The sequence below is a fragment of the Thunnus maccoyii genome, chromosome 11 (genome assembly GCF_910596095.1).
Source record: "Thunnus maccoyii chromosome 11, fThuMac1.1, whole genome shotgun sequence".
Classification (NCBI taxonomy): Eukaryota; Metazoa; Chordata; class Actinopteri; order Scombriformes; family Scombridae; genus Thunnus; species Thunnus maccoyii.
Genome location: NC_056543.1, coordinates 21692140 through 21713635, shown reverse-complemented (window position 1 = coordinate 21713635; position 21496 = coordinate 21692140). Strand labels below are relative to the sequence as shown.

Sequence of the window (21496 nt, the reverse complement as noted above, 5' to 3'; positions counted from 1 at the left end):
TTTATCCAGCCATGCCCCTCCGTCTTCTCATAGTACTGTAATGATCAGGAACAACTAAAAAATATCAATCAGGTCATAGTAGTCAACAAATTTCACCAAATACAATAAGTCAGAGGTTTGGGTATAAACTATACTGAAGTTGTTCCTCCATTTTCAACCTGCTGCTATTCTGTAGTGCTGAAACATTCGGTCGGTTGATATGTTACTTTAGCCACAGAGATGAATCAATTTTGGTAATTAAAAGACCATTTTTTTCACAGCAGACAGTTTGACTTTTCTTCAGTTTAAAAATCACAGGTGCACTTAACATCATGAATGATATGGATCTCGTCCATTTCAGTGCTCCAGTTCCAGGACCCTGGTATCTACTTTTCACAGCACATATTTTCACCTGTCAACACAGGAAAAGCAGAAGTGCAATTAATAACATAAACAATGGCTGGATTCCACTTAGGTGAGCCAGTTCCAGGGCTCTCGTATTGTGCATGCTGACTCACTGACATGGCTTACTGGGGCAATTAATAGGATGGACCCATTGTTAATGTCATTAGTAACACCTGTATACTTGCTATGAAAAGTCAAAATATCTGTTGTCATGGGAATTTATCAAGTTTTGTGGTTATTTTAAAGAAAAGATTTGGAAATGCAAGGCGTTGATTCATTCTTATCATATAAACGTCAGCATAATTAAGACATCACTGGGCTCTGGCTCTAATGGAACAAACTTGTTAATTTTGACATTTTATACACTGACAGATTCATCGACAACTTGATCAGGGAAGTAAGTGCTTAGCTCTTACAATATTTCAATACAATGTGAAATCAAATAAAAATGTTAAAATAATAATTGCAGATTTATTTACATTTTACTTAAGATAAAGGTGCTACAACATTTTTTCTGTTAGTCATCGGGTGATGTGACCTAAAGTTGATAAAAAACAGTTCAGCCAATTAAAACTGTATGTCACAGCAGTATGCTTGTATAGTATAGTCTGTTGTTACAAGTTCACTACATTTATCACAGCAACTACAAGTCAGATTTATTGCAGTTTATCACAAGTATTTGATGTAGCGGATATCAATAAAGAGAACAGGTTGTTACACCATGCCTGGTCTTTTCATCAATAGAGGTAGCAACCTACTAACTGTATGTTATCATAAAATAACTGCTTCCAAGTTACTCACACCTTCTGAAGCTACATCACAATCATTGTCTTTACACAGCGATGACTTGTCCATTAAATAAACCAACAGATCCAAGAGGTGAAATATAAAAAAAACAAAAACATGAGTTACATTCACAGTAAGCTATCGTTTTTCAAGCCTGTCCTGGGCTCAGCTAACTACCCACAGACTTGATAAACAAAAGAAAGTAAGTGCAGTGTTATTTGAGATCTGGGTGACTAATCAAGGTAAGTGCATTTTTCAGACATGCCCAAGAAGGAGCAAAGCATCTTATTCCTAAAGTCAGTGCCAATTTACACACACTCAGTAGTTCTGTACAGGTGTTTTTTATATGCAGTTTCTCAGTGAGGGCCAGCAGTGGTTTCCTCCATTCTTTGCACCTCTGACTGGTTGTCTGCTGTCATCTGTAGCGGGGAGCTGGGTTGTGCTGCTTTGCCAGGGGAGACTGGTGAGGAGGGTTGTGGTGTTTCTGTTCTATCACTGATCACCTCCTCAGCTTCCTCCTCCCTCTGCTGGACAGAGGAGAGGTACTGCTCCAGCAGGCTGCAGTCTGCGCTGTCCACACCATCGACCCCTCCAGCAAAGCCGCTACGAACGGGGCTCAGCGCTCGCACCGTCTTCAGAGAGTCTGCTGTCCCGCTGCTCAGGAAGCTATCCTCCTGTGCTGCCTGCTGCTCACTTGTCGACTGGAAGCCGGAGTCTGGGAAGGAGACGTCTGTGCTGGCTGGGTTCGTGGTGCTGGATGCAACAGGTGGAGCCGCCTCACAGAGTCCAGGAGCTGGGATCTGAGCTGGGGTAACAGCCTGAGAAACGCTAGCCAGCTGCTGCTCTACAGACTGCTTCCACTGCTGCATCGACTGGAGCTAGATGGGACGCACAGAAAAAGTGTCAAACTAATGAGGTAGCCACATGAATCATGTAGAAAGTTAGAGGGTTATGATCTACAGGAAGCCCTTTTTGTTTTTAAAGGAGACCAACATCTTACCACACAAATCTTGACTAATATGGTGAATTAAAATGGTGAATGTGTGCATGATAAAAAAAAAACAAACTTTGCTGACCTGTTTCCATAGAAACTTCACAGCCTCCTCCTGAACCAGCCTCTGTAACCTCTCCTCCTCATATTGCTTCTGCACTCTGCAAACAAATCCCATTTGCACCTTTTAGTACTTTGAGTCTTTGCAATTAATGTCAAAAATTCACCTACAACAAACTAAAACAGATTTTTTTTAAATGCTACTGGTTAGTCAATTACCTGTCAAGCTTTTCAGAGAGGAAGAGGATGTGTTCTTGCATCCTGCGTAGGCGGATTTCACTGCGGACCTCTCTGGCTGTTGGGTGACAACAGCGAGTGTACTGTCCCCTCCACCATGACTGTATTTTAACAGCTGCACTGTCTGCTTCCACCGAACTTGATTTAGTAGCACAACTAACAGCTTCCTTCTGTTTGGGGGCTTCTTTCATTTCTGCTTTACCAAAATCAGAAGATGTTTCTGCATCATTTTGTGGCGTGTTAACTCTGACCACCAGTGAGCCAGCTGGTGTGGCTGCACCAGAAACTACTTCTTCCTCCAGAGTCCCCTTTTTCTGCTTATCCGCTGGAGGCGAATGATGTGTCTTGTTGGTGCTGTGCTTTTTGGGCTGCGCCGGCTGCTTAGGGGCCAGGGAGTCAAGTTCAAATGTCGCTGTCTCGTCCTCGCTGTCAGAGTGAGTCTGCTGTGGCTCCAGGTCAGATGTGAAGGGGAGAAAGGTGGACTCTGAGGAAAGCATGCTGCTGTTGAGTTTATCCTCATCAGTCTGCACATCCTCCAAATAGATGTGCTCCTCTCCGAGTCTTGGGCTGCGTACTACTGGCATTGATGGATGGGACAAGTCACAGCTCACCCAGGTGTTAAACTGCACGACTGGCTCTGTACAAAAGTGGAAATACCAAACAGAGACACAAAGTTATGATGAAATAACACTGTATCACAAATGCCAGTGAAGAAAAACTATTACTCAATGGTTTTATGAGGCAGATTACTTTACTAAAACGAGAATTGCAAAATCCACTAAAAAGCTTAAAGTTTAATCCTGAGTCAAGAAAACTGCCCCACAAAGTGATAAAGCAGCTATGTTACCTGTTTCGCAGGCTGATGGAACAGCAGCTGGTGATGCTGCAATCATTTTCTTCACCTCTCTGGCTCCCCCCTGTGGGACTGTATGTGAAGGACTGTGCTTCTCGACATCTAGTTGAGTTGGGCGAGGAGGGCTGGCACAGCCTCCGCGGGTCTCCTCTAACAACTGCCTCTGGTGAAACCTGAGAGTCAGAAATGTCAGTACAAACATGAGGTCATTCAAGTAAATATTTTTTCCATTAATAGGCATTTGTGTCTTGGTATCAAGTTTTTTTTTTTTTGCTTCAGGTTTTGGAGCAGTGTTGTAGTGTGCTTTGAGACTTGTCTGTAAGTTTTGATTTATACCTCTGCTTATTCAAGATCTTCTCCAGTTTGGCATCTTCTGCTGTCTCCAGAGCCGGTGATGAGGTCAGAGGACAAACAGTGGCGAGGTACTGAACCAGTTGTACGTGCTGCCCTGGTCGATACGAACGACCTTTGCCCTGACTGTACAGCCACTCTGCTTTGAGGCTGCAATTAACAACGAGAAATAAGGTATTTGAGTATTTGGATATTGTGTATTTATCTTATCTAAATGGCAAATTGCAACAGCACAGAAATGTACCTACCCTTCTTTCTGAGACACTACGTAGCCATCCAGGACCTTTAGGCTCAGACACCAACTCATTATATATGGTCGATAATCAAATCCTGGCAGTGAGGGAGTTGCCATAACACAAGGGTTGCTCATAATGGACAGCTGCTCCAGTTCATGGAGAGGTGAGAGATATGACACCTATGGAGTATTCAGAAGTAAAAGCAAGGGATGCAGGTAGGAAAAAAAAAAAAATCAGTCAATGAAAATAAGCCTCTATATAACTGAAATTGAGATCAGAGCTGCTGTATCAATTAAAGAAAAATAATTACTTCATTGAGATCTCTTATCTCATTTTCTGCCAGGGAGAGAATGGATAGATGTGCAGGTAGGTGGGCAGGAACAGTACGAAGTGTTGTAATGCTGTTTCCGTGAAGTAAAAGAGTCTGCAAAATTGACAGCAAATTAATCAAAGACACACATACGAGAAAACCGCCACTATAATATTACATTGTTAAAGATTATATTAATTTGTTTAGGGCCACTTTTGACCTGAGAAACTCCAGCACTCACCTTTAATGCCACAAGTTTAGTCAGATCACCGATACTAGATATGTTATTGTCAGAGAGATCCAGGTGTTGAAGGGAAACACAGTTGTTGAGCTGCTCAATGACCTGTGTAAAACGTTTACAGTTCGTTAAACATTTAATATAAAACATGGGATGAAACTAATGGTTTTAACTATACATTGACATGTTTGTACATAAAAGACAGAAATGAAATATAAGTAAAGTGTGGGAGAACAGCTCCTTTCCTTACCTTAATATTGTTTCCAGACAAGTTAAGCCATTTGAGGTGTGGCAGATCTCTTAGCCCCTCGATGTAGCCGATACTGTTATTGGGAAGATTGAGGACACTCAACTCTGTTAGTCGAGACACGCCCATCATTCTCACCAGACGGTTACTGGCTACAGATAGCTGATGAGGGAAAGACAAAGACTTATGACGAGACATCAAATGAATAAATTGTTCATAGTATTTAATCACTTGTCACTATGCTGTAAGTCCAAGAATAAAGGTAATAAAAACACAAGCAAGACAGCCTTAAGTTTAGACGCTTAACTAACCTGATGGAGGCTTGGGCTCCTTTCTAGGTGGTCCAGTTTCATGATGTGGTTACGGTCCAGGATGAGAGTGTGGGTGTCCTCAGAGCAGATGAAACTGGGATCCAGCTTTTGCATACCCCGGGCGGAAAGATCCACCACAGGTCCTAGAAGGATAGAGATGAAGATGGATATTGAACAGACTGGAAAACCACCACAACTGTCATTTTGCTAATCACCATGGCTACATATCAGACTAGATACAAGAAGTACCCCCACACTGAATCAGAGCTCCCTTTTCTTTATTTGCTTGTGACGTTTCGACCAACTACAGGTTCTCCTCAGGCAAAATCAGGAAGACCTGTGGTTGGTCGAAACGTTGCAAGCAAATAAAGAAAAGGGAGCTCTGGTTCAGTGTGCAGGTACTTCTTGTATCTAGTTTAATTGTTTTTTGTATCCAGCACCTACCCCACTGAGGTCTTGTGGATGTGCACAAGACTACGTTGTTTTCATATGTATTAGATCATCTCATGAAGCAGCTACGCACATATACAGTGGACACCTTCAGTAAGCTGGGAGCAGGCTACTAATGTGGGCACCGCACACATTTTACACCTAACAGTTTACCGTCATCAGGGTTATCTTGAGTTAGGTTTGAGGATTCACATATTTGACAGAAAACCTTTGCTATAAACTGGGACTGGTATTGAGTTTGAAAGATGAGGGGATTTAAAAGGGCAGGGAAGGTCTGATGAAAGATGCAGTTAGGCTGCATTATGGGAATTGTAGGAGTCAGCGTTTCTGACTCATTCTAAGGATGAAAAGTCAGGATATTTCAGCCTCTGATGCACTAATTTTGACAATTATTTTTATAACCTCTCTCTTGCAAGTACCCCAACTTTATGCGGTGCTAAATACTTCAAGAAAAGAGTGGTAGAGAGAATTACTCACATCTGGACATGTAACTAAACTTAAGAGATAACAGTTATTTTAAACAAATGTCTTTTGCTGGCTTTGTGCATTGGTTTTACCAAATGGTTTAAATGTTCATGGATGACTGGTATTGCTGGCATCATGGCAATCCAAAATCAGGAAAGCTGACTACCAAATGAAGATTAACAAAGACACAGAAGAATAAATACAATGCCACATAAGCTATGTATTTAGCTACGGTCCACTTCTTGCAATCTACCAAGACAAGGCGCAGAACATAAACACAAATGAAATGGTTTAATATTCAAATATGGCAAACTGAAGGTCTAGTTTTGATCTGCACCCTCTGACACACTTGATGTTAGACGTTAGCTAACGTTAGCTGACCTAGAAATAAACATACTTGCAACGGAGACAGTTAAACCTGCGTGAATCGTCGCTGTTTGTCTGACCTAAACATACAGCGGGACACTCACCTGCATTTGTATCAAAGCTTAAATCTGATACACCCATCCTGCCGCCTTAGACGACACCTTACGTTAGCCAGCAACTCTATTAGCTTGCAGACTGGACTGTGAATGCAAAAAAGCGTCTGTCGCTTGCCAAGGATCGAATGGTTCAAACAGACAACTGGGGATTTTGGGAAGTGTAGTTCATAGCGGCTGTCTCCCTCATTGCGAAGTGGCGTATCTGTGGTTTGAAAAGACTACAATTCAAACTCATCGTCTGTGGCAGCGGCAGCGCGCTAAATGTTGCCGAAACCCGCCAGCCAGGATATATCAACGGGAAAGAAGTTATATTGTAATATGTGAGCTACACGAAACGACCTAGAAGATGTGTCATCTAGTTTTTCGTAATATTATTTGCGTGATTCACCACTTTATTAGCGAATTATGAGGCAGGGAAGTATTGCTTGTACGCTTGTTGAGTGCTGATACGCTTGCTAGGCAACCGTCAGACTGTGACGTCACCCCGTGATGATTGGCAAAAGTATTAATTTGATTAAAATGTTTTTTTTTGTTTAAAATTAAAAAATATATTTATATATGTATATTACCTTTAGACTATTAATTAAACTTCAACTGACAAAAACTCACTGTTTATTCGGTTATAAGTATCGATTTGTAGTCTACCTATTCAGTTTCCGCTTCCGTCATCGTTCTTTCCGGTTTTGTGCCCTCTCGTAGCCATCATGAAGTGAGTTTACGGAATATTATCAAATGCCATCTCAACATTTAAATACACAATCTGACAATGCAATCGCCATTAAGAGTAAAGTTGCACTATTTTCTTTCAGTGATGCTTTATATTTGTCGTTTTCAGGGTCGAGTTGTGCAGTTTCAGCGGGTATAAAATTTACCCCGGCCATGGCCGCCGATACGCCAGGATAGACGGAAAGGTAACCGTTTCCCTCCTTCCCCGGTTCAACCCGGCTCCTCCTGGCTCTGTCTGTTGATACTGTGTGTTATACAGTTTACTGTCATCACTTTGTGTATCAAATGTGTGTCCAATGTTGGTGTTTGTAACATAAGTAGCAGAGCCTGGAGTAGGCCTTAACCGGCTCTCGTTGAATCCTATGTAACTGCCGATGTTAGCTGTTAGCGTAACAAGCTAAACAAGATCACATTTTATTTGTCAAATATCACAGTATTACTGAATTAACACGATACCTAACTTGTTAGCTGATAGCTGCTTTGTGGTAGAAGAGCAGGCAGAAATATAATTCACTTGAAAAGCAGATTAAAGGAATAGGTTCACATTTTTTCAAGTGTCAACAGACAGGTGGCCAAATGGACACTGAGAGAGGTTTTTCTTGCTGTAATCATTCCTCCTGTACATACTGGCTGTTACTGGATGTGATGATGTCAAAAATGCATTTTAAAGTTGACCTGAAGCTTATATAAGGCTTCAGCAGTCAGAGTTAGTCATATTAAGTGGATATCTGCCACATTTACAGTCTTTATAGCATCAAATTCCCTCTTTGTGTTTCCCTGTTGAGTAACAAAAAAGGGACTTGGGCACTAAAAAGACTAACATTGGAAGATATCTACTTGATTCGACTTATTTGGACGATTGAGGCCTCTTATTAGCTTTAGATAAACTTCTATACATTCTTGCACAGAAAGAGGCTTGTGGATTTTGTCCCTTATCACTTACATTGTAAATGCATTATGAAGGGATCCTCTAATGGTCAGTATGAACAGGAGGAATGAGTTTGGCAAGAAAAACCTATTTCAATGTTCATTTGGGTACCTGACTGTTTTAAGACATACTTGAAAATTGTGAACCCGTCCATTCAGAAAATTGTGTCACCAGTAAACTCTTGAATCTTTATTATTTAAGGAATTGTGACCCTGTAAACAAGTGTGATTGCAAACACAGCCTAACTGTATCACAAGTCATTTAGTTGAGTTTCTTGTCTTCATCAGGTGTTCCAGTTTTTGAACGCCAAATGTGAGTCTGCCTTCCTGGCCAAGAGGAACCCCAGACAGATCAACTGGACTGTGCTGTACAGACGCAAGCACAAGAAGGGCCAGTCTGTAAGTAACGGGCTGTATTTGTATGTCTGTGTTTTAAAGTAACATGATGTCTCTATAACAAGTGTTTCCAGCCCAGATTCAAGTTCTTTAACTACAATTATCTGCCAATCTGATAGTCTTATCAGCTTTAAGGCACAGCTGCCCAGTGCATACAGAAGCTACCTGACACTAAGATGATCTAGACCTTAAATCATCCCAAAAATTTGTTTTGTGCCAAATGTGCTCCATATGCAGACAAAATAAATGATACATATCAGCAGAAGAGATGCAGTGTTGATTAAATATGTATCTGAGTCATTATTTTAACAGGTGTAGCCTAAATTTAACACCCCTTATTTTTCACAAACTATGTATTTGACATACTGGAGGTTCAAAACCAACTTTATAAACTTGAATTATTTATGATATGAATGGAAACTCCAAGAATTGCGTTATGCTCCTTTTTTAGAGAGAAGACTTATCACTCTACAAAAATGCTCATTTCACTCTAAGATTGTACAGTAATGTTGCAGAGTGGAGTTTCTTCCCTCACAAATGATCTTTGGCTGAGTACAGACACCTGACAAGTTTAATTTTGGCATTTTGTCAAGTTACTTATGAAATTGACATAAATATCACACTGATACAACCAGCCACCAGCAACATTTGTCATCCTCAATTGTCTGTGTAAATATACTTATACACACACTATATTTACTTACTGTCAGATACTAATACAGCAGCCAATGTCAGCTTTAAAAGTATTTGTTGGCCCAAAGATTATTTTCTAGTGCTGATATTTGACTGACAGATTTTTTTTTTTAATCTGGTCGTCTTTTCTTTCGGTATGTTTCTTATTACAGCTGTCAAATTGGAAAAACATGTCTGGTTTCTCAGTTTCTTCCATTTCTAGTAAGACTTGCACAAATATGTAAAAGCACTGCTGTCGGCCATCATGGTGGGAAAACATAGGGAATAGATGTATTTGTGCCTCTTTACCAAAATTCAGACTGTTACTACATTAAGCCAACGTCATTGACACGTATTAGTTTGGCTGTGGGTGGATGGTGTGCATGGTGTCAGTCCATGTTATGTGCTGTTGCCGGACTGTGTTTTGCAGGCTGTGCAGCAGTGCTCACTCCACACCTGCAGCCATAGACAAAGTGGAGATCATAGTACTGGCCCTTGACGTCTTTATTGACTTCTCACCATCGGTCAGCCTCCAAACTCTCCTACATGCCGTCACATTTATCACCTGTAACTGTTTAATGTCGATTCCAGTCACACATGGCAAATACCAGAATTTTAGTGACACTGAAAGACATAATTCAGTAAAAAATATGTTTGCCGATCCAAGATTTTAAGCAGGTTTAAAATGAATACTAACAATTGTGATTTGATATTTGGGACCACTATAATTTCAGGGTCATTGTAGTTTGGTTAGATTGAGGGTAGACACCATTATGTGCCATAGTTTGTGTTTGTGGCACCTGTTTAGTGGCTATTTACCTGTTTTCTGTGTTTTCCTTCTTTGCCTTCATCTCAGTTAGAAACTCAACTGCTTTCTGGTGTCTTGAACCAAACCACCGAATCAAACATGACCTAAGCCACCATCAACTTGTTGATACCTTTTTATATATTTTTAGGGAGTTTTCCCCCTTTGTTGGAAATGTTGCCTTTTAGAGCATATTTGTAATATTGGGCTACAAATGAACTTTGGTTCCTTCATCACATGCTTTAACAGGAAGAGGTGACAAAGAAGCGTACCCGTCGCGCAGTGAAGTTCCAGAGGGCCATCACTGGGGCCTCCCTGGCTGAGATCATGGCCAAGAGGAACCAGAAGCCTGAGGTCCGCAAGGCCCAGAGGGAGCAGGCCATCAGGTAAAACACAAACTGCTTATTTATCTCCCGATAGTGAAACCTTTTTTTCTCCCCAGAATAATATGTTCATTGTTGCTCTGAAGTCAAGTTAATGAACAGTTGCGGGTCTGTAAATCTAGCAGAAGAGACTTTGTAGACTTGCAGTTGTGGAATCAAAATTTGAGTCTAGTTTTAGGTGGCTATTTCAGAGGCAGAAGACCACCACTTACTGTGCAACGCCAGCGTCAGTCTCATCATCTGTTTTCACTACAAGATTTTACTCTGGAAAACAACAAATTTAACAAATTATTTGGAATCAACCAGAAAAGTCTGACGAAATAATGAAAGATGTAGTGAAAGGACTTTCCCACAACTCCATCTTTCATCTTGTCCAGCCTTTTTAATGCGGGGGGGGCCACTGTATGCAGATGTACCCAATCTAACGAGGTTAATGGAATATTCAATTACTGATTGTACATCCTGGGTTTTAATTCATAGTCTTGGCTAATATCTATAGCTTCATATTTACTAAACTATTGTTGTCGTTTAAATTGGACACACTTTGTTGGAAAAGGTTTAATAAGTGAATGCAGTGTGGTCCAGGAATCTGTTCACTTCAATAAAAAAGCTACTTTGGGCTTCGTTTTGAACCGTTGACATAACTTGTTGTGGGGTTGAGTGATATGATGATACGTCATGATTCGATATAAATGTGTTAACTGTCACTTTGAAATGCTGTTTTTACCAAAGTAGCTAATCCTTTAAAATACTTGGTGCATTAAGGCACTGTGGGCAGTGTTAAAAATCTAATATGTGTTTGCTGGATTAGCAAAAAAACTCTAACCAAAACTTTATCCATAAAATTTCTCAATTGTTTGTATTTTTCCTGAAAAATGGGACTATATCACAATATATATTGATATAAAAGCACACTGTAAAACATGATATAGGTACCCAGTGTCCATGCCTACATGTTGTAATTTATCAGTTTGGCTGATTTATATATTCTTTTCTCTTGATTCTGTCAGAGCTGCCAAGGAGGCCAAGAAGGCAAAGCAGGCAGCCAAGAAACCCGCTGCCCCAAGTGCAAAGGTAAGATCTGCTGTGCAGAAGTGATGTTTTGTTTTGCTTAGTTTTAGTTCATCATTCGTCAGTATTACATCTGGCTGCTTTACTATAAACACATTTATGAATAGTATTGTTACTCGAACTCTTAAAGCTATCTGGCAAAATAAGCTTTTTTTTGTTTGTTTTTTGAACATGATCACAGAATAAATTGTGTGTGAACTGCTCCTCTGTATTCTCTGGATTATGAAGTAACTTGTATGCTGTGATTATATTTAACTGTGTGTTTGACGTCTTTGTTCCTCTGCAGGCCTCCACCAAGACTGCACAGAAACCCAAGATCGCCAAGCCCATGAAGATCAGCGCACCTCGCGTCGGTGGAAAACGCTAAGCCTGACTTACCGTTTCTGGTTGTGAATAAAATTTTGTGGTAAACCATCATTGGTGTGATTGGTTATTTAAAAACAAGGCAATGCTATAGGCAACTTTATTGAAGTTGTCCCAACATATTTCTTTCAATGTGTCCACCTGCATTTGACACAAATTAAATTAAAATTGATTTTTACTAGAAAGAGTTGTTCAATATTGTACACTGGTTTGTAAACACTGGCTCAATACTTGGCGAGTCTACAAACAGCACTTCAGTTGGTAACAGAGTTCAGAGGCAGATTAATCAATGTGTGGACGAAACCAGCAATTGGCTGAATCCACACCGATGATGCAGTTTGACAATTTGATAACTAAAACTTTGCATTGTATGTATGAAACAGCAGGACAGACTTCCGAATACAATGATGTCACAATCCACTGCAGAGTAACTACAGTCTGAGTAACGTAGTGTGTCTGGTAACTTCAATATGAACACGTCAGAGCCAACAGTGTCTGTTCAGACTTCTCATTTTGGTTAAAAACATCTTCAAAAGATGGAAACTGATTTGTTCTGTAGTGTCGAGTGGAAGCAGGAGAGGGAGTTAAAGTTCCAGCTCGTCGAGGTCTACAGACCAATGCAGCTCACTTGCAAAGACCTCTTAAAAATAGTTTCTATGTTCATACTGGAAACAGTGACTCACATCTATTATGCAGCCAAAGCATATAAATAAAGCTCTTCCAAAACATTTCACAATAAGTAACTGAGTTGGTACAAAGACATGAGACTGAAAACAGCTCCAGTCTCCTGCATCAATTATTCACGACTATCTTAGAAACACTCAGGCACCAGAAGTAATAAATCTTTTTAGGTTGCAACTGTTAATCATGATCCATGAATATGGCGATTTTCTTAATTAGAAGTCTAGAAAATTGAAGCTGGAAAAAAAAAAAGTAATTTCCTTAAACTAGTGTATCTGTTTAGTGTGACAGATGAACTCTGCAGGTTATCAATGCTCCACAGAGAAAAGCAGAAAATCTTTACAATAGAAGTGGATCAATTGATTGAAACGGTCATTCAGTTGATTTGGTGTTGCACTTTGATAAAGTTGGAGGAATTTTGAGAGACAGAAAATTGAGGCATTGTAGAACAAAATATCTTAATTTTAGTCCTGTGTGGGTGAAACTTGAGAAATACTGGATCTTATTTCCATATTGCAACTCAATAGTTAACACAGGCTTCCTGTCCACAACGTGATGTCTCAAGACTCATGAAATCACCTGAGTTATTTTTTCCACCAACTGTTTTCAGAGTACAAAGCACGATGATCTTCATTCATTTAATCGACTATTGTGTATCTGATGTGCAGGTTCGGTCACTGCGACTGTACATCTACTGCATTTACCATCCATACTTTCAATCAGCTGCTGGTGTTGAACAGGATTTATTCACATTACATAGCCATTACATTTCCACAGAGCCTTATCGATCAACCTTCAAAGTGCCCTTTGTTCAAACAGTCAGCAGATCAAATGATATTTAAAAGTGATGACACCAATTATTGCTAAAATATTTGTGTGATTAAAATGAGAAACTACAGTGAAAGAACCATTACAAGAAAAAGTATAAAACACCTTTCTAAGAGCAAAGAGGCATTTGACAGCAAGGTTTTGATTATAAAGAGCCGAAAGCGGTTCAGTACCAGTGTTTGCTAATTGACTCTTGAGTAACAATTAATAAAAAGCTGCACAGGTTAAACGTGCCATTGGTTAAAGTGTTTCTGATAAAGAATCAGAGAATAACAGCATCTTTCTATACAGTTTTAACTAGAAAAGAAGATTTTAATCAGTGAAGCAATTTATAAATTACAATTTGTTATCACATAAATTAAAAGAATTAAAGCCATTAAAATGGAAGGAATCATTATACGGTCGTCAATAATGATTTAATAATCACTCTGGTACAGATGCTGTGACTGTAACCAAATTATAAATAAAGTAATGCAAATATTAATGTGATGAAATCCTTCTAAATTTGATTTGGAAACATTCCTTAAACCACGTTCAACACATATCCAAGAGTTACATATTTGGGAAATTATTGCATGAGGTAATGCCTGCTACACCTGAACAACAATGATGGAAAAAAAAAAAAGCAAAACTTCCCAACGAGTGGCGAGAATGTACAATCATACAACTTGTTGAAAGAATATACTTGTGCGTTGATGACTCTTCTTGAGTGTGTGTTGACTACAGTTAAAAAAACGTCCATTTTTTTAACACCCTGAGGAAATTTTAAACTTAAGGAAAAGTGCATATTTCCAACAGGGAAAACAGGCTAAAAGTGGTTGAATAATGGTTATGGCATGGTTGTTATGGAGACGATATGGGATGTGGAGATGATGAGAAGGGGCAGGTCGCTGCCCGGTGTGGAGTCTCCCTTTGAGTCCGCTGCAGACGAGTGTTGGCAACAGCAAAGCACTCAGGACTCTGCAGCTTCTTTCTCCAGAGCCTTCTGTTCCTGCTTGAAGCTGTTGAGGAAGAACACATGATATCACATGATTTACCGACAGCCCAGATAAAAGATCTGAAGAACATGTTGATTCAATCATCTCTGTTGCCTCCAGATATTATTGTGCAACATCAGCAAGCATTGCCAGCTTTTCAGGCTTTTGTTGCCCCGGGTTTTGCCTGTCAGGCTACATATAGGTCGCTCTTCGTCATTAGTGGAAATTTACAGCCTGAGAGGGAAACTACAGGCTCAACTCATGGCTGAACACAATACTTGCACCTCCTCTGCATGTAAAAAAAACCCATTTAATCTACATTTGTTATTTACACTTAATCACCTGCTAAAAAACATGCAAGTATAAAACATCAATCAAAGTGTTCTCTGTAGAGCTGTAACAATTAATTGATTGACAGAAAATTAATTGCCAACTATTTATAGAAACACAATGAATCTATTGATTGAAAAAATATTTTTATAACAACAACAACAACAATAATAATAATAATAATAGTAGTTAGTTGTAGCCATAGTTCTGTGTAATAAATCCATCTTATCCATCGTTGACCTCTGAAACCAAACCTGCGCCCTTGTCGATATAAAATATTGATTTTATTTCATCTTTATTTAATCGGGCATTTGTTCTTATTATTTTCTGTTAATCACATAATCACACGTTTAAAACACAAAGTGAGTTTTAGTGACAAATGCTTGTGTGAACTAACAAGTGATTCCTGCACACAAGCAGCACAGAAGCAGAGTTTGTGCACTGAGGAGAGTGTTCATGAGCCAGAACCTGATCCAACTTAAGATGGATCATTTTTTAATCAAAACAAGATTTCTCTTTACTTATTGATCCACCCACCCCTAACACGAGACATCTAGACAAATTCTGTTAATGCCCCAGAAGCCAACGATGCCAGATCCCAAACTAATTCATCACAAGTCTGAGCCAAAGACCTCGAGGTGAAAGGCAGCTTCCTCTACAAACTAATTGTGCCAGGCGTCGTGTTCATTCATTAATTCAATCAGAGCTAGTTTATCTGTCACCTGTGTGATGCTGTTTTCCCTGATTTCACTTATAGCTGCAACGATTAGTCAATTAATTGATCAACAGAAAATTAATCAGCAACCATTTTGATAACCAAATAATCGTTTTAATATTTTTGTTAAGCAAAAACTCCAAACATTTGCTGGTTGCAGCTTCTCAAATGTGAGGATTCGGACTGTTGATCGGACAAAACAAGACATTTAAAGACATTATAGAAATTAAAACGAGCATTTTTCACCAGTTTCTGACATTTTATAGACAAAATGATTAATCGAGAATGAAAATAATCATCGGTTGCCCTGGTCTATTGACTCTTTAAGTCAATGTCAATGCACTTCCCCGATGGAGTCAAGTCGACGGTTGACATTAGAAAACAAAGTACACATGAAGAATATGTTATACATTTACTGCAACTCACTGCATCAGCTGCAACGCACTTAGCTAAACATTAACCATGAATATATATATATTTCACAGAAAGCTACCGTGCGCTTATCTTTGCGTTACTTGTTACATTAGATCATCAAAGTTCTTCTAACAGATAAGTGGGTCAGCTGATTGTCAGAGAACAGCGAGCGCACTTTTCACTTTAATTCACCATCAACACACAGACCTCCAAATCCTGTAGAGCTGGGAGGCTCCTGCGCTGCCCACAAAGAAGTTGACAGCAAACAGGTTCCAGTTCTTCGGGATTATGACCAAAGAATATCTGGACCAGATCAGGCCTGGCGGAGACGGAACACAGTGAGAGTGAAGGTCATGCACACGATTGGTAAACCAACATGAGAACAGAGTCTATGTTTTGGTAAGAGTAACAGATAAGATCTGTTTGAAGGAACATATTGCAAAAGCATCAATCAACCTTTGGCACAGATTGGTAAAATCTGTGTTTAAATGAACTTAAAGAAATCCAAACAACTAACACTTCATATTCCAAACATGTAGACCAGGATGTCAGAAGTTCCCCACATGGATTTTAATGATAAAATGCATCAAATCAGCCAGTTATATTTCCATGGATCACACCATCTCTTTTTCTAAATTAAATTGAGACATTAAACCGTTAAAATCTCACCTGTTGCTGTCAGTACTGCAGACTGGGAGGTACTGAGTTTATCTGCTGGTCGGGTCATATCAGCTAATCCAGCTACAACCAGACCCTGCAGTTAAGAGAACACATTATCTTTCAGATCCATCACATCGTCTGGTGTAAATTAACCGAAGTATTTATTGTATGTAAACAAACAAACACTAAAAACACGCTGCTGACTGGTTGAGTCCTTCGTGTCTTTGCTTATACAAGTTAAACAGGTTAGACTGAATGTAAACACACTCACCCATTTGAACATCGGGGCCCAGAAGAAAACTGTTTTTGGACCTAAAATAAAAACATAAGAAAATGAAAACATCAAATTTGGCAGCTTTAACAAGTGATATTACATCATTTGTTAATTTCACAGTTTTTCAAGGTTTTTTCAAGGTTTTCTCTCTGATGTTACTCATCCACCAGCTGGGATTTTCTAACAGGTATAAAGATGAAACTTAACTCAAACACACTGAAAATACAAACTCAAATAAGCTTAATTAGCTCTGTGTTGTTTATATGACATCACAGTAAAGAAAAGTGGGAGGCATCATAAAATCTGCTGGTCAATATTTACCCAATACTGATATCAAATGCAGGTCAAATCACATGTAAAATATGCAAGTTAAACAGATAAAACTCTTCCTACACCAATAAACACGCCCAATCCGACATAAAAGAAGTGAAATTTGGCAGATATGTTCAACCAGGTCTACCAGTGAGGTTTCCTCACTGAGACACAAGGCTTCTTACAGTGTGTGAAAAGATTAGACTTAACTCCAGACAGTAAAGCCTGAGTATCTGTGTAAAAGGTATTTGGACACTCCAGCGTGTCTGAGTCACTGGGAGGAGACTCACATAATCTTAATTACATGCAGCACAGAGGAGGAAAATGTGAGGGAACATTAACATCTGCTGGTTTGGAGTCTCATTATCCACCAATGCTGAAGGCTGAACAAAAAGTAGGACGTCTGTCACTGCAAATCATCATTGAGGGAGTTGGCTTTTGTCACCGCCCCTTCATACCTGCTCAGAAAGTTGTCCTTGACAGGCAGAGCTCAGATACCCTTGCACAGACAAAACACAGAGTTTTACCAGTGACGCCAGTGACTCCTTAATCTCAGTAACCTCTAGTTAATATCAGTGTCAATGAGGGCTGAATGCCTGTGCGAGCTACACTGTTCACTAAAATAAAGCAGTCTAATGCAACTAATCCTACCTTCATGAAGGTTATAATGTTCACTTTTTATTGACACAGTGTTACTGAGGTGTCGATTCAACTTTATGGTCAGTTTAGAAGCTGTAGTTTATGGTGCTGTTGGACTGTATTGTTTTATACAGAAAGCTTTTGCAGATTTGGTCCACAATCATCGATGTAAATGGGGTGAATGAAAAGGCAAACAGAGAGGCCATGACATTGAATCAACACCTCTTTTAAAAGAGTGAAAAACTGAACATTATAACATTCATAAAAGGTTTCACAGTATCTTTGGACACGTTAGAAAGGCTGTAAATTGGGATTCGAGTCGAAACAGTTCAGTCTATTAATCGATTAGTTGATGGACAAAACTAATCAATGAAACAATGAATCAAATACATAAATAAACAGTTGAATCAATAAAAATAATAATTAGCTGCAGCTCAGGAGGAATAAAAAGTACCATGAACATAGTATGAGATTAGAATGTGACTGTTTCTCATTATTGTGATCAGGACACAGTCAAGACTCAAATATGATTCTCTGCATCAAACTGTACATGTGACCACAACTAAAACTACGTCTTCTCCCTGCAACACAGTCACTGTCTATTTTATGGGTTTTTGTATTTTATTTAATCAAAGTTAATAAAATGACAAAAACATGACAGTCCCGTTGGTTAAGCTGTGGCTAAACTTCAGATGATTTTTTTTTTATGGTGATATCTCTGAACTTCTCTCAAACCCAGAACACCACAACAAACTTAAAGGTCCCCTCCACTCTTCCTCTTGTTCATACAGTTAGATGTTTGAGTTTCACTGTGCAGAGTTTGACACTAGAAGACTGTTTTCACATTCACCTGCTTAAAATGAAAAGTTTTGCTGTGCTCATTTAAAAATCTGATTTTTAAGGGCGGCCTAATGAGCAGGATTTGTGATATCACAACACATTTGGAAGCCAATTCTGGCCCAATATTCAACCTACACAAGTGCAATGTGGAAACTCAAAGCCTCCAGTCCTGAGGCTTCCAGCAGAAAAACTTAAGAAATCAAAACTATTTTCATATTTGTAATCTGGATTTTTAATGAGGGGAAGGAATAGATGTATTTTTAAGAATTTTAATAAGATAAACGATTTTTTTTTTTGTAGAAAAACCATATCAGACACACATTATTCAAGCAGGTATTTTTATGACTTAATACCTGTCCGGAGGAGATCTGTAAAGAAATTCTTGGTTTTACTGCAGACATTTACACACTTTTGCATGCTGGGCTGCTTAGCTGTTGTTATCCTGCAGATTTGGGTCTCCCAGAGCCAAACAATGACTGTCATACATTAATTTATTTACAACACAAGATAAGAGCTGCTGTTTTATTCTCCACAGGGTGCAATCTAGATAAGTAAAGTGCACCCACCACATCACAAACAAAGCTCCAGCCTGCTAATCAAGAGGCTGGGTGATGATCTCTGCATTACCTGCCGGGTGGTTGTACAGAGGTCTGAGTTTGGCGGGCAGCATATGCTCGATCCTGTCCAAAATCCTGTGATAGGAGGCTCTCAGTGCAGCCATGATTGTAGATGATGAATTGGAAATGAGGACAGTTGGAAGTCGGAACTTGAAGCTAGCTCGCTAAAAGGTTAGCTAGCTAGGTGTCTTTCTTAAAAAGAGGTAATAGAGTTTTAAAATCCTTTTTTCGATGTGAAATGTTGTCAGATACATAAATGTCCGGTTGGCTGAAGAACGGGAGAGGATGCTGCCGTCCTGCTGTTGACCTTCTCCTGCAGCTCTGAGCTCCAGGTAGTTGCTAGCCGTCAGTAGCTTCTCCCTGACCGACACGACGAGGTGACTTTCTGTGCCGTGCAACCTAACCTGAGAGGGGCGGTGCTTACATGGGCTCTCTGCCATCATTGGTCCGCCTGGACTGAACCCCGATATGATTGGTTTAGATGGGATTATTACTTTTCTAAACACAGCGTATTCTAGCTGGGCGGAGACGAATTATCTCTACAGCTCAAATTTGTAAAAAATTAATCATATTTCAGGTGTAATTTTTACATTATGAACACAGTTTACAGTTGCTTGTTAAAGATAACAAACAGTTACATACAGTTTGAATGTAAAGATCCAAAAAGAAAATACATTTTGTTGCAAATGTTATGATTTTAATGGGAACATTTTTTTTTTGATTCACAGAAGAATAGCCTACACGTTGACTCTATTTCTTTGTGACTTTTAACAATTTTACTCTTGTGAAGAACTTTGTGACCTTGCTCTGTGAAAGGTGTGAAACACATATAATAAAATATTTATCTATTGTAAGACCACAAGGCAAGCAAAGAAAATTTTAAGATACAAGTATAATTACTACTTCAAAATCCTTAAAATTACATCTCTTCCTTCTCTCTCAGTAAAAATTCCATAACCTGTGAATATGCAAATAGGCCTCCTCAAAAGATGTCTCCTACTTCACTGTAAAGTCCATTGTCAGTGAATGTGCACTTGAGGCTTCAAGTCTCCACATGACACTTGTGTAAATTAAACATTGGATCAGAATTGACCATTGACTACTGAAACTATAGATGAATGTGAAAACAGTCCTCCAGTGTCAAACTCTGCACATACATCATTCTGCACAGTGCAACTCAGACATCCAACTGGTGCCATAGACTGTATGTAAAGATGGATGACATGACAGCTCCCCAAAAGTGAAGCTAAAATATCTCAGTCGCCCCCTGGTGGCTGGCTGGTCATAAGCCCCGCCCCCTCAATGTTATCGGATGGGACACGAGCCAAACTAAAAAAAAATCAAAGTCCACTTCAAATACATTTTTCCCAAAGACGGTTTCTGTCACTTTAGGTAGTTATTATTAGGCTGATGTTTGTTCAAGTGCTCATTTTTCTGATCATTTTGTTTTTAATTAGTTATTTGATTTTATAAAAAGGGTGTGTAACGTCATGATTGACAGCTGTGACAGCCGCTCTCAAACCTCCGTCGGACGGCGGGACGCAGAGGGCGCGTGTCTCTCCGGTCGTGGTCTAGAGATGGTAACCATAGACTGTATGATGGTAACCCTAGATTTGCAAATCATTATCTTGTCAAATTGAGAAAGGATGTAGGCCTATCAGTGTAAACTGGTAATTCTGTGATTTACTCCCAGAAACTCTTCTCGATTTGCTTTGGTACCGTGTCCAAACCAAAAGGCCGAAGTACTTGAGTAGATTTATTATTGATCTCTGATTTCATTTTATGCCTTTAGAAAAGATTTTGTTTGGTTTCAATAAACGTAATGGCGATAAAAATTAAAGAACATATTATTACTCTAATCATTCTTTTAGCAAAGTTTCATATCCACAAATCCACATTTAATAACTCCAAACCCTTATTTATTTAATTATTTAAAATGAAACCAAGTAATACATGAAAATTATTTTCTCCTCCAAAAACAAGACAATATGTTTGTGCATCTCCTTTAAATGAATGAATAATGTGTTCTGGCTTTGTATATGTGTACTGTCACCTGGCATTTTGTTTATCTTGTTTATTTTATTGTGATTGATTGATTTCACTTGAATGTTTTCTGTATTCTTATTTCGTATTATAAGGGAAGTCAGAAGAAAAAAGTTTCACTTCGACATAGCGGTGGGAGACACGTCGTCCATCTTTATATACAGTCTCTGTTAGGAACAAGAAGAAAAACACATTTTTTACTCGACTTTAAGTCTTTGGGGACAAAACAGCAGTCACTGTCGACCATCTGCCTGGTTTTCAAACTTTGAGTTAAACTGCTGCTTAAACACTGCTGGATCCAGCATGACTGTACCAGGTGAGTCATGTCCCAGTCCACCATAATGTACTAGGTCAATGGGATTCAGTTTTATCTATATTCTTTAACAGTGTTCTTTATGTTAAATGTTTATATATATATATAT

At 39.1% G+C, this 21496-nt stretch overlaps 3 protein-coding genes and 1 non-coding gene across 4 annotated transcripts; 2 read left to right on the top strand and 2 right to left on the bottom strand.

Moving 5' to 3' along the window:
- Window positions 1–835: 835 nt before the first annotated feature.
- cep97 (centrosomal protein 97) lies at window positions 836–6870 on the bottom strand. Its single transcript, XM_042425964.1, has 11 exons — window positions 6390–6870; window positions 5005–5147; window positions 4697–4855; window positions 4450–4551; window positions 4209–4322; window positions 3911–4077; window positions 3648–3812; window positions 3306–3484; window positions 2441–3095; window positions 2247–2322; window positions 836–2048 (listed from the first exon to the last, which is right to left on the bottom strand). Exons 1-11 carry the CDS (start codon window positions 6424–6426, stop codon window positions 1527–1529), a joined length of 2319 nt encoding a protein of 772 aa, XP_042281898.1. The 5' UTR covers window positions 6427–6870; the 3' UTR covers window positions 836–1526.
- A 140-nt stretch (window positions 6871–7010) lies between these two features.
- On the top strand, window positions 7011–11798 carry rpl24 (ribosomal protein L24). Its single transcript, XM_042425965.1, has 6 exons — window positions 7011–7110; window positions 7237–7312; window positions 8343–8453; window positions 10177–10313; window positions 11321–11384; window positions 11668–11798. The coding sequence occupies exons 1-6, from the start codon at window positions 7106–7108 to the stop codon at window positions 11746–11748; spliced, it is 474 nt and encodes a 157-aa protein (XP_042281899.1). The 5' UTR covers window positions 7011–7105; the 3' UTR covers window positions 11749–11798.
- Window positions 9492–9672, top strand: LOC121907856. Its single transcript, XR_006099096.1, has one exon. It is a non-coding gene; the product is annotated as a small nucleolar RNA SNORA23 (small nucleolar RNA).
- Window positions 11799–13152: 1354 nt separating the features above from the next.
- mpc2b (mitochondrial pyruvate carrier 2b) lies at window positions 13153–19441 on the bottom strand. Its single transcript, XM_042425966.1, has 5 exons — window positions 19042–19441; window positions 16621–16661; window positions 16359–16443; window positions 15897–16008; window positions 13153–14254 (listed from the first exon to the last, which is right to left on the bottom strand). Exons 1-5 carry the CDS (start codon window positions 19133–19135, stop codon window positions 14206–14208), a joined length of 381 nt encoding a protein of 126 aa, XP_042281900.1. The 5' UTR covers window positions 19136–19441; the 3' UTR covers window positions 13153–14205.
- Between the last annotated feature and the right edge of the window lie 2055 nt (window positions 19442–21496).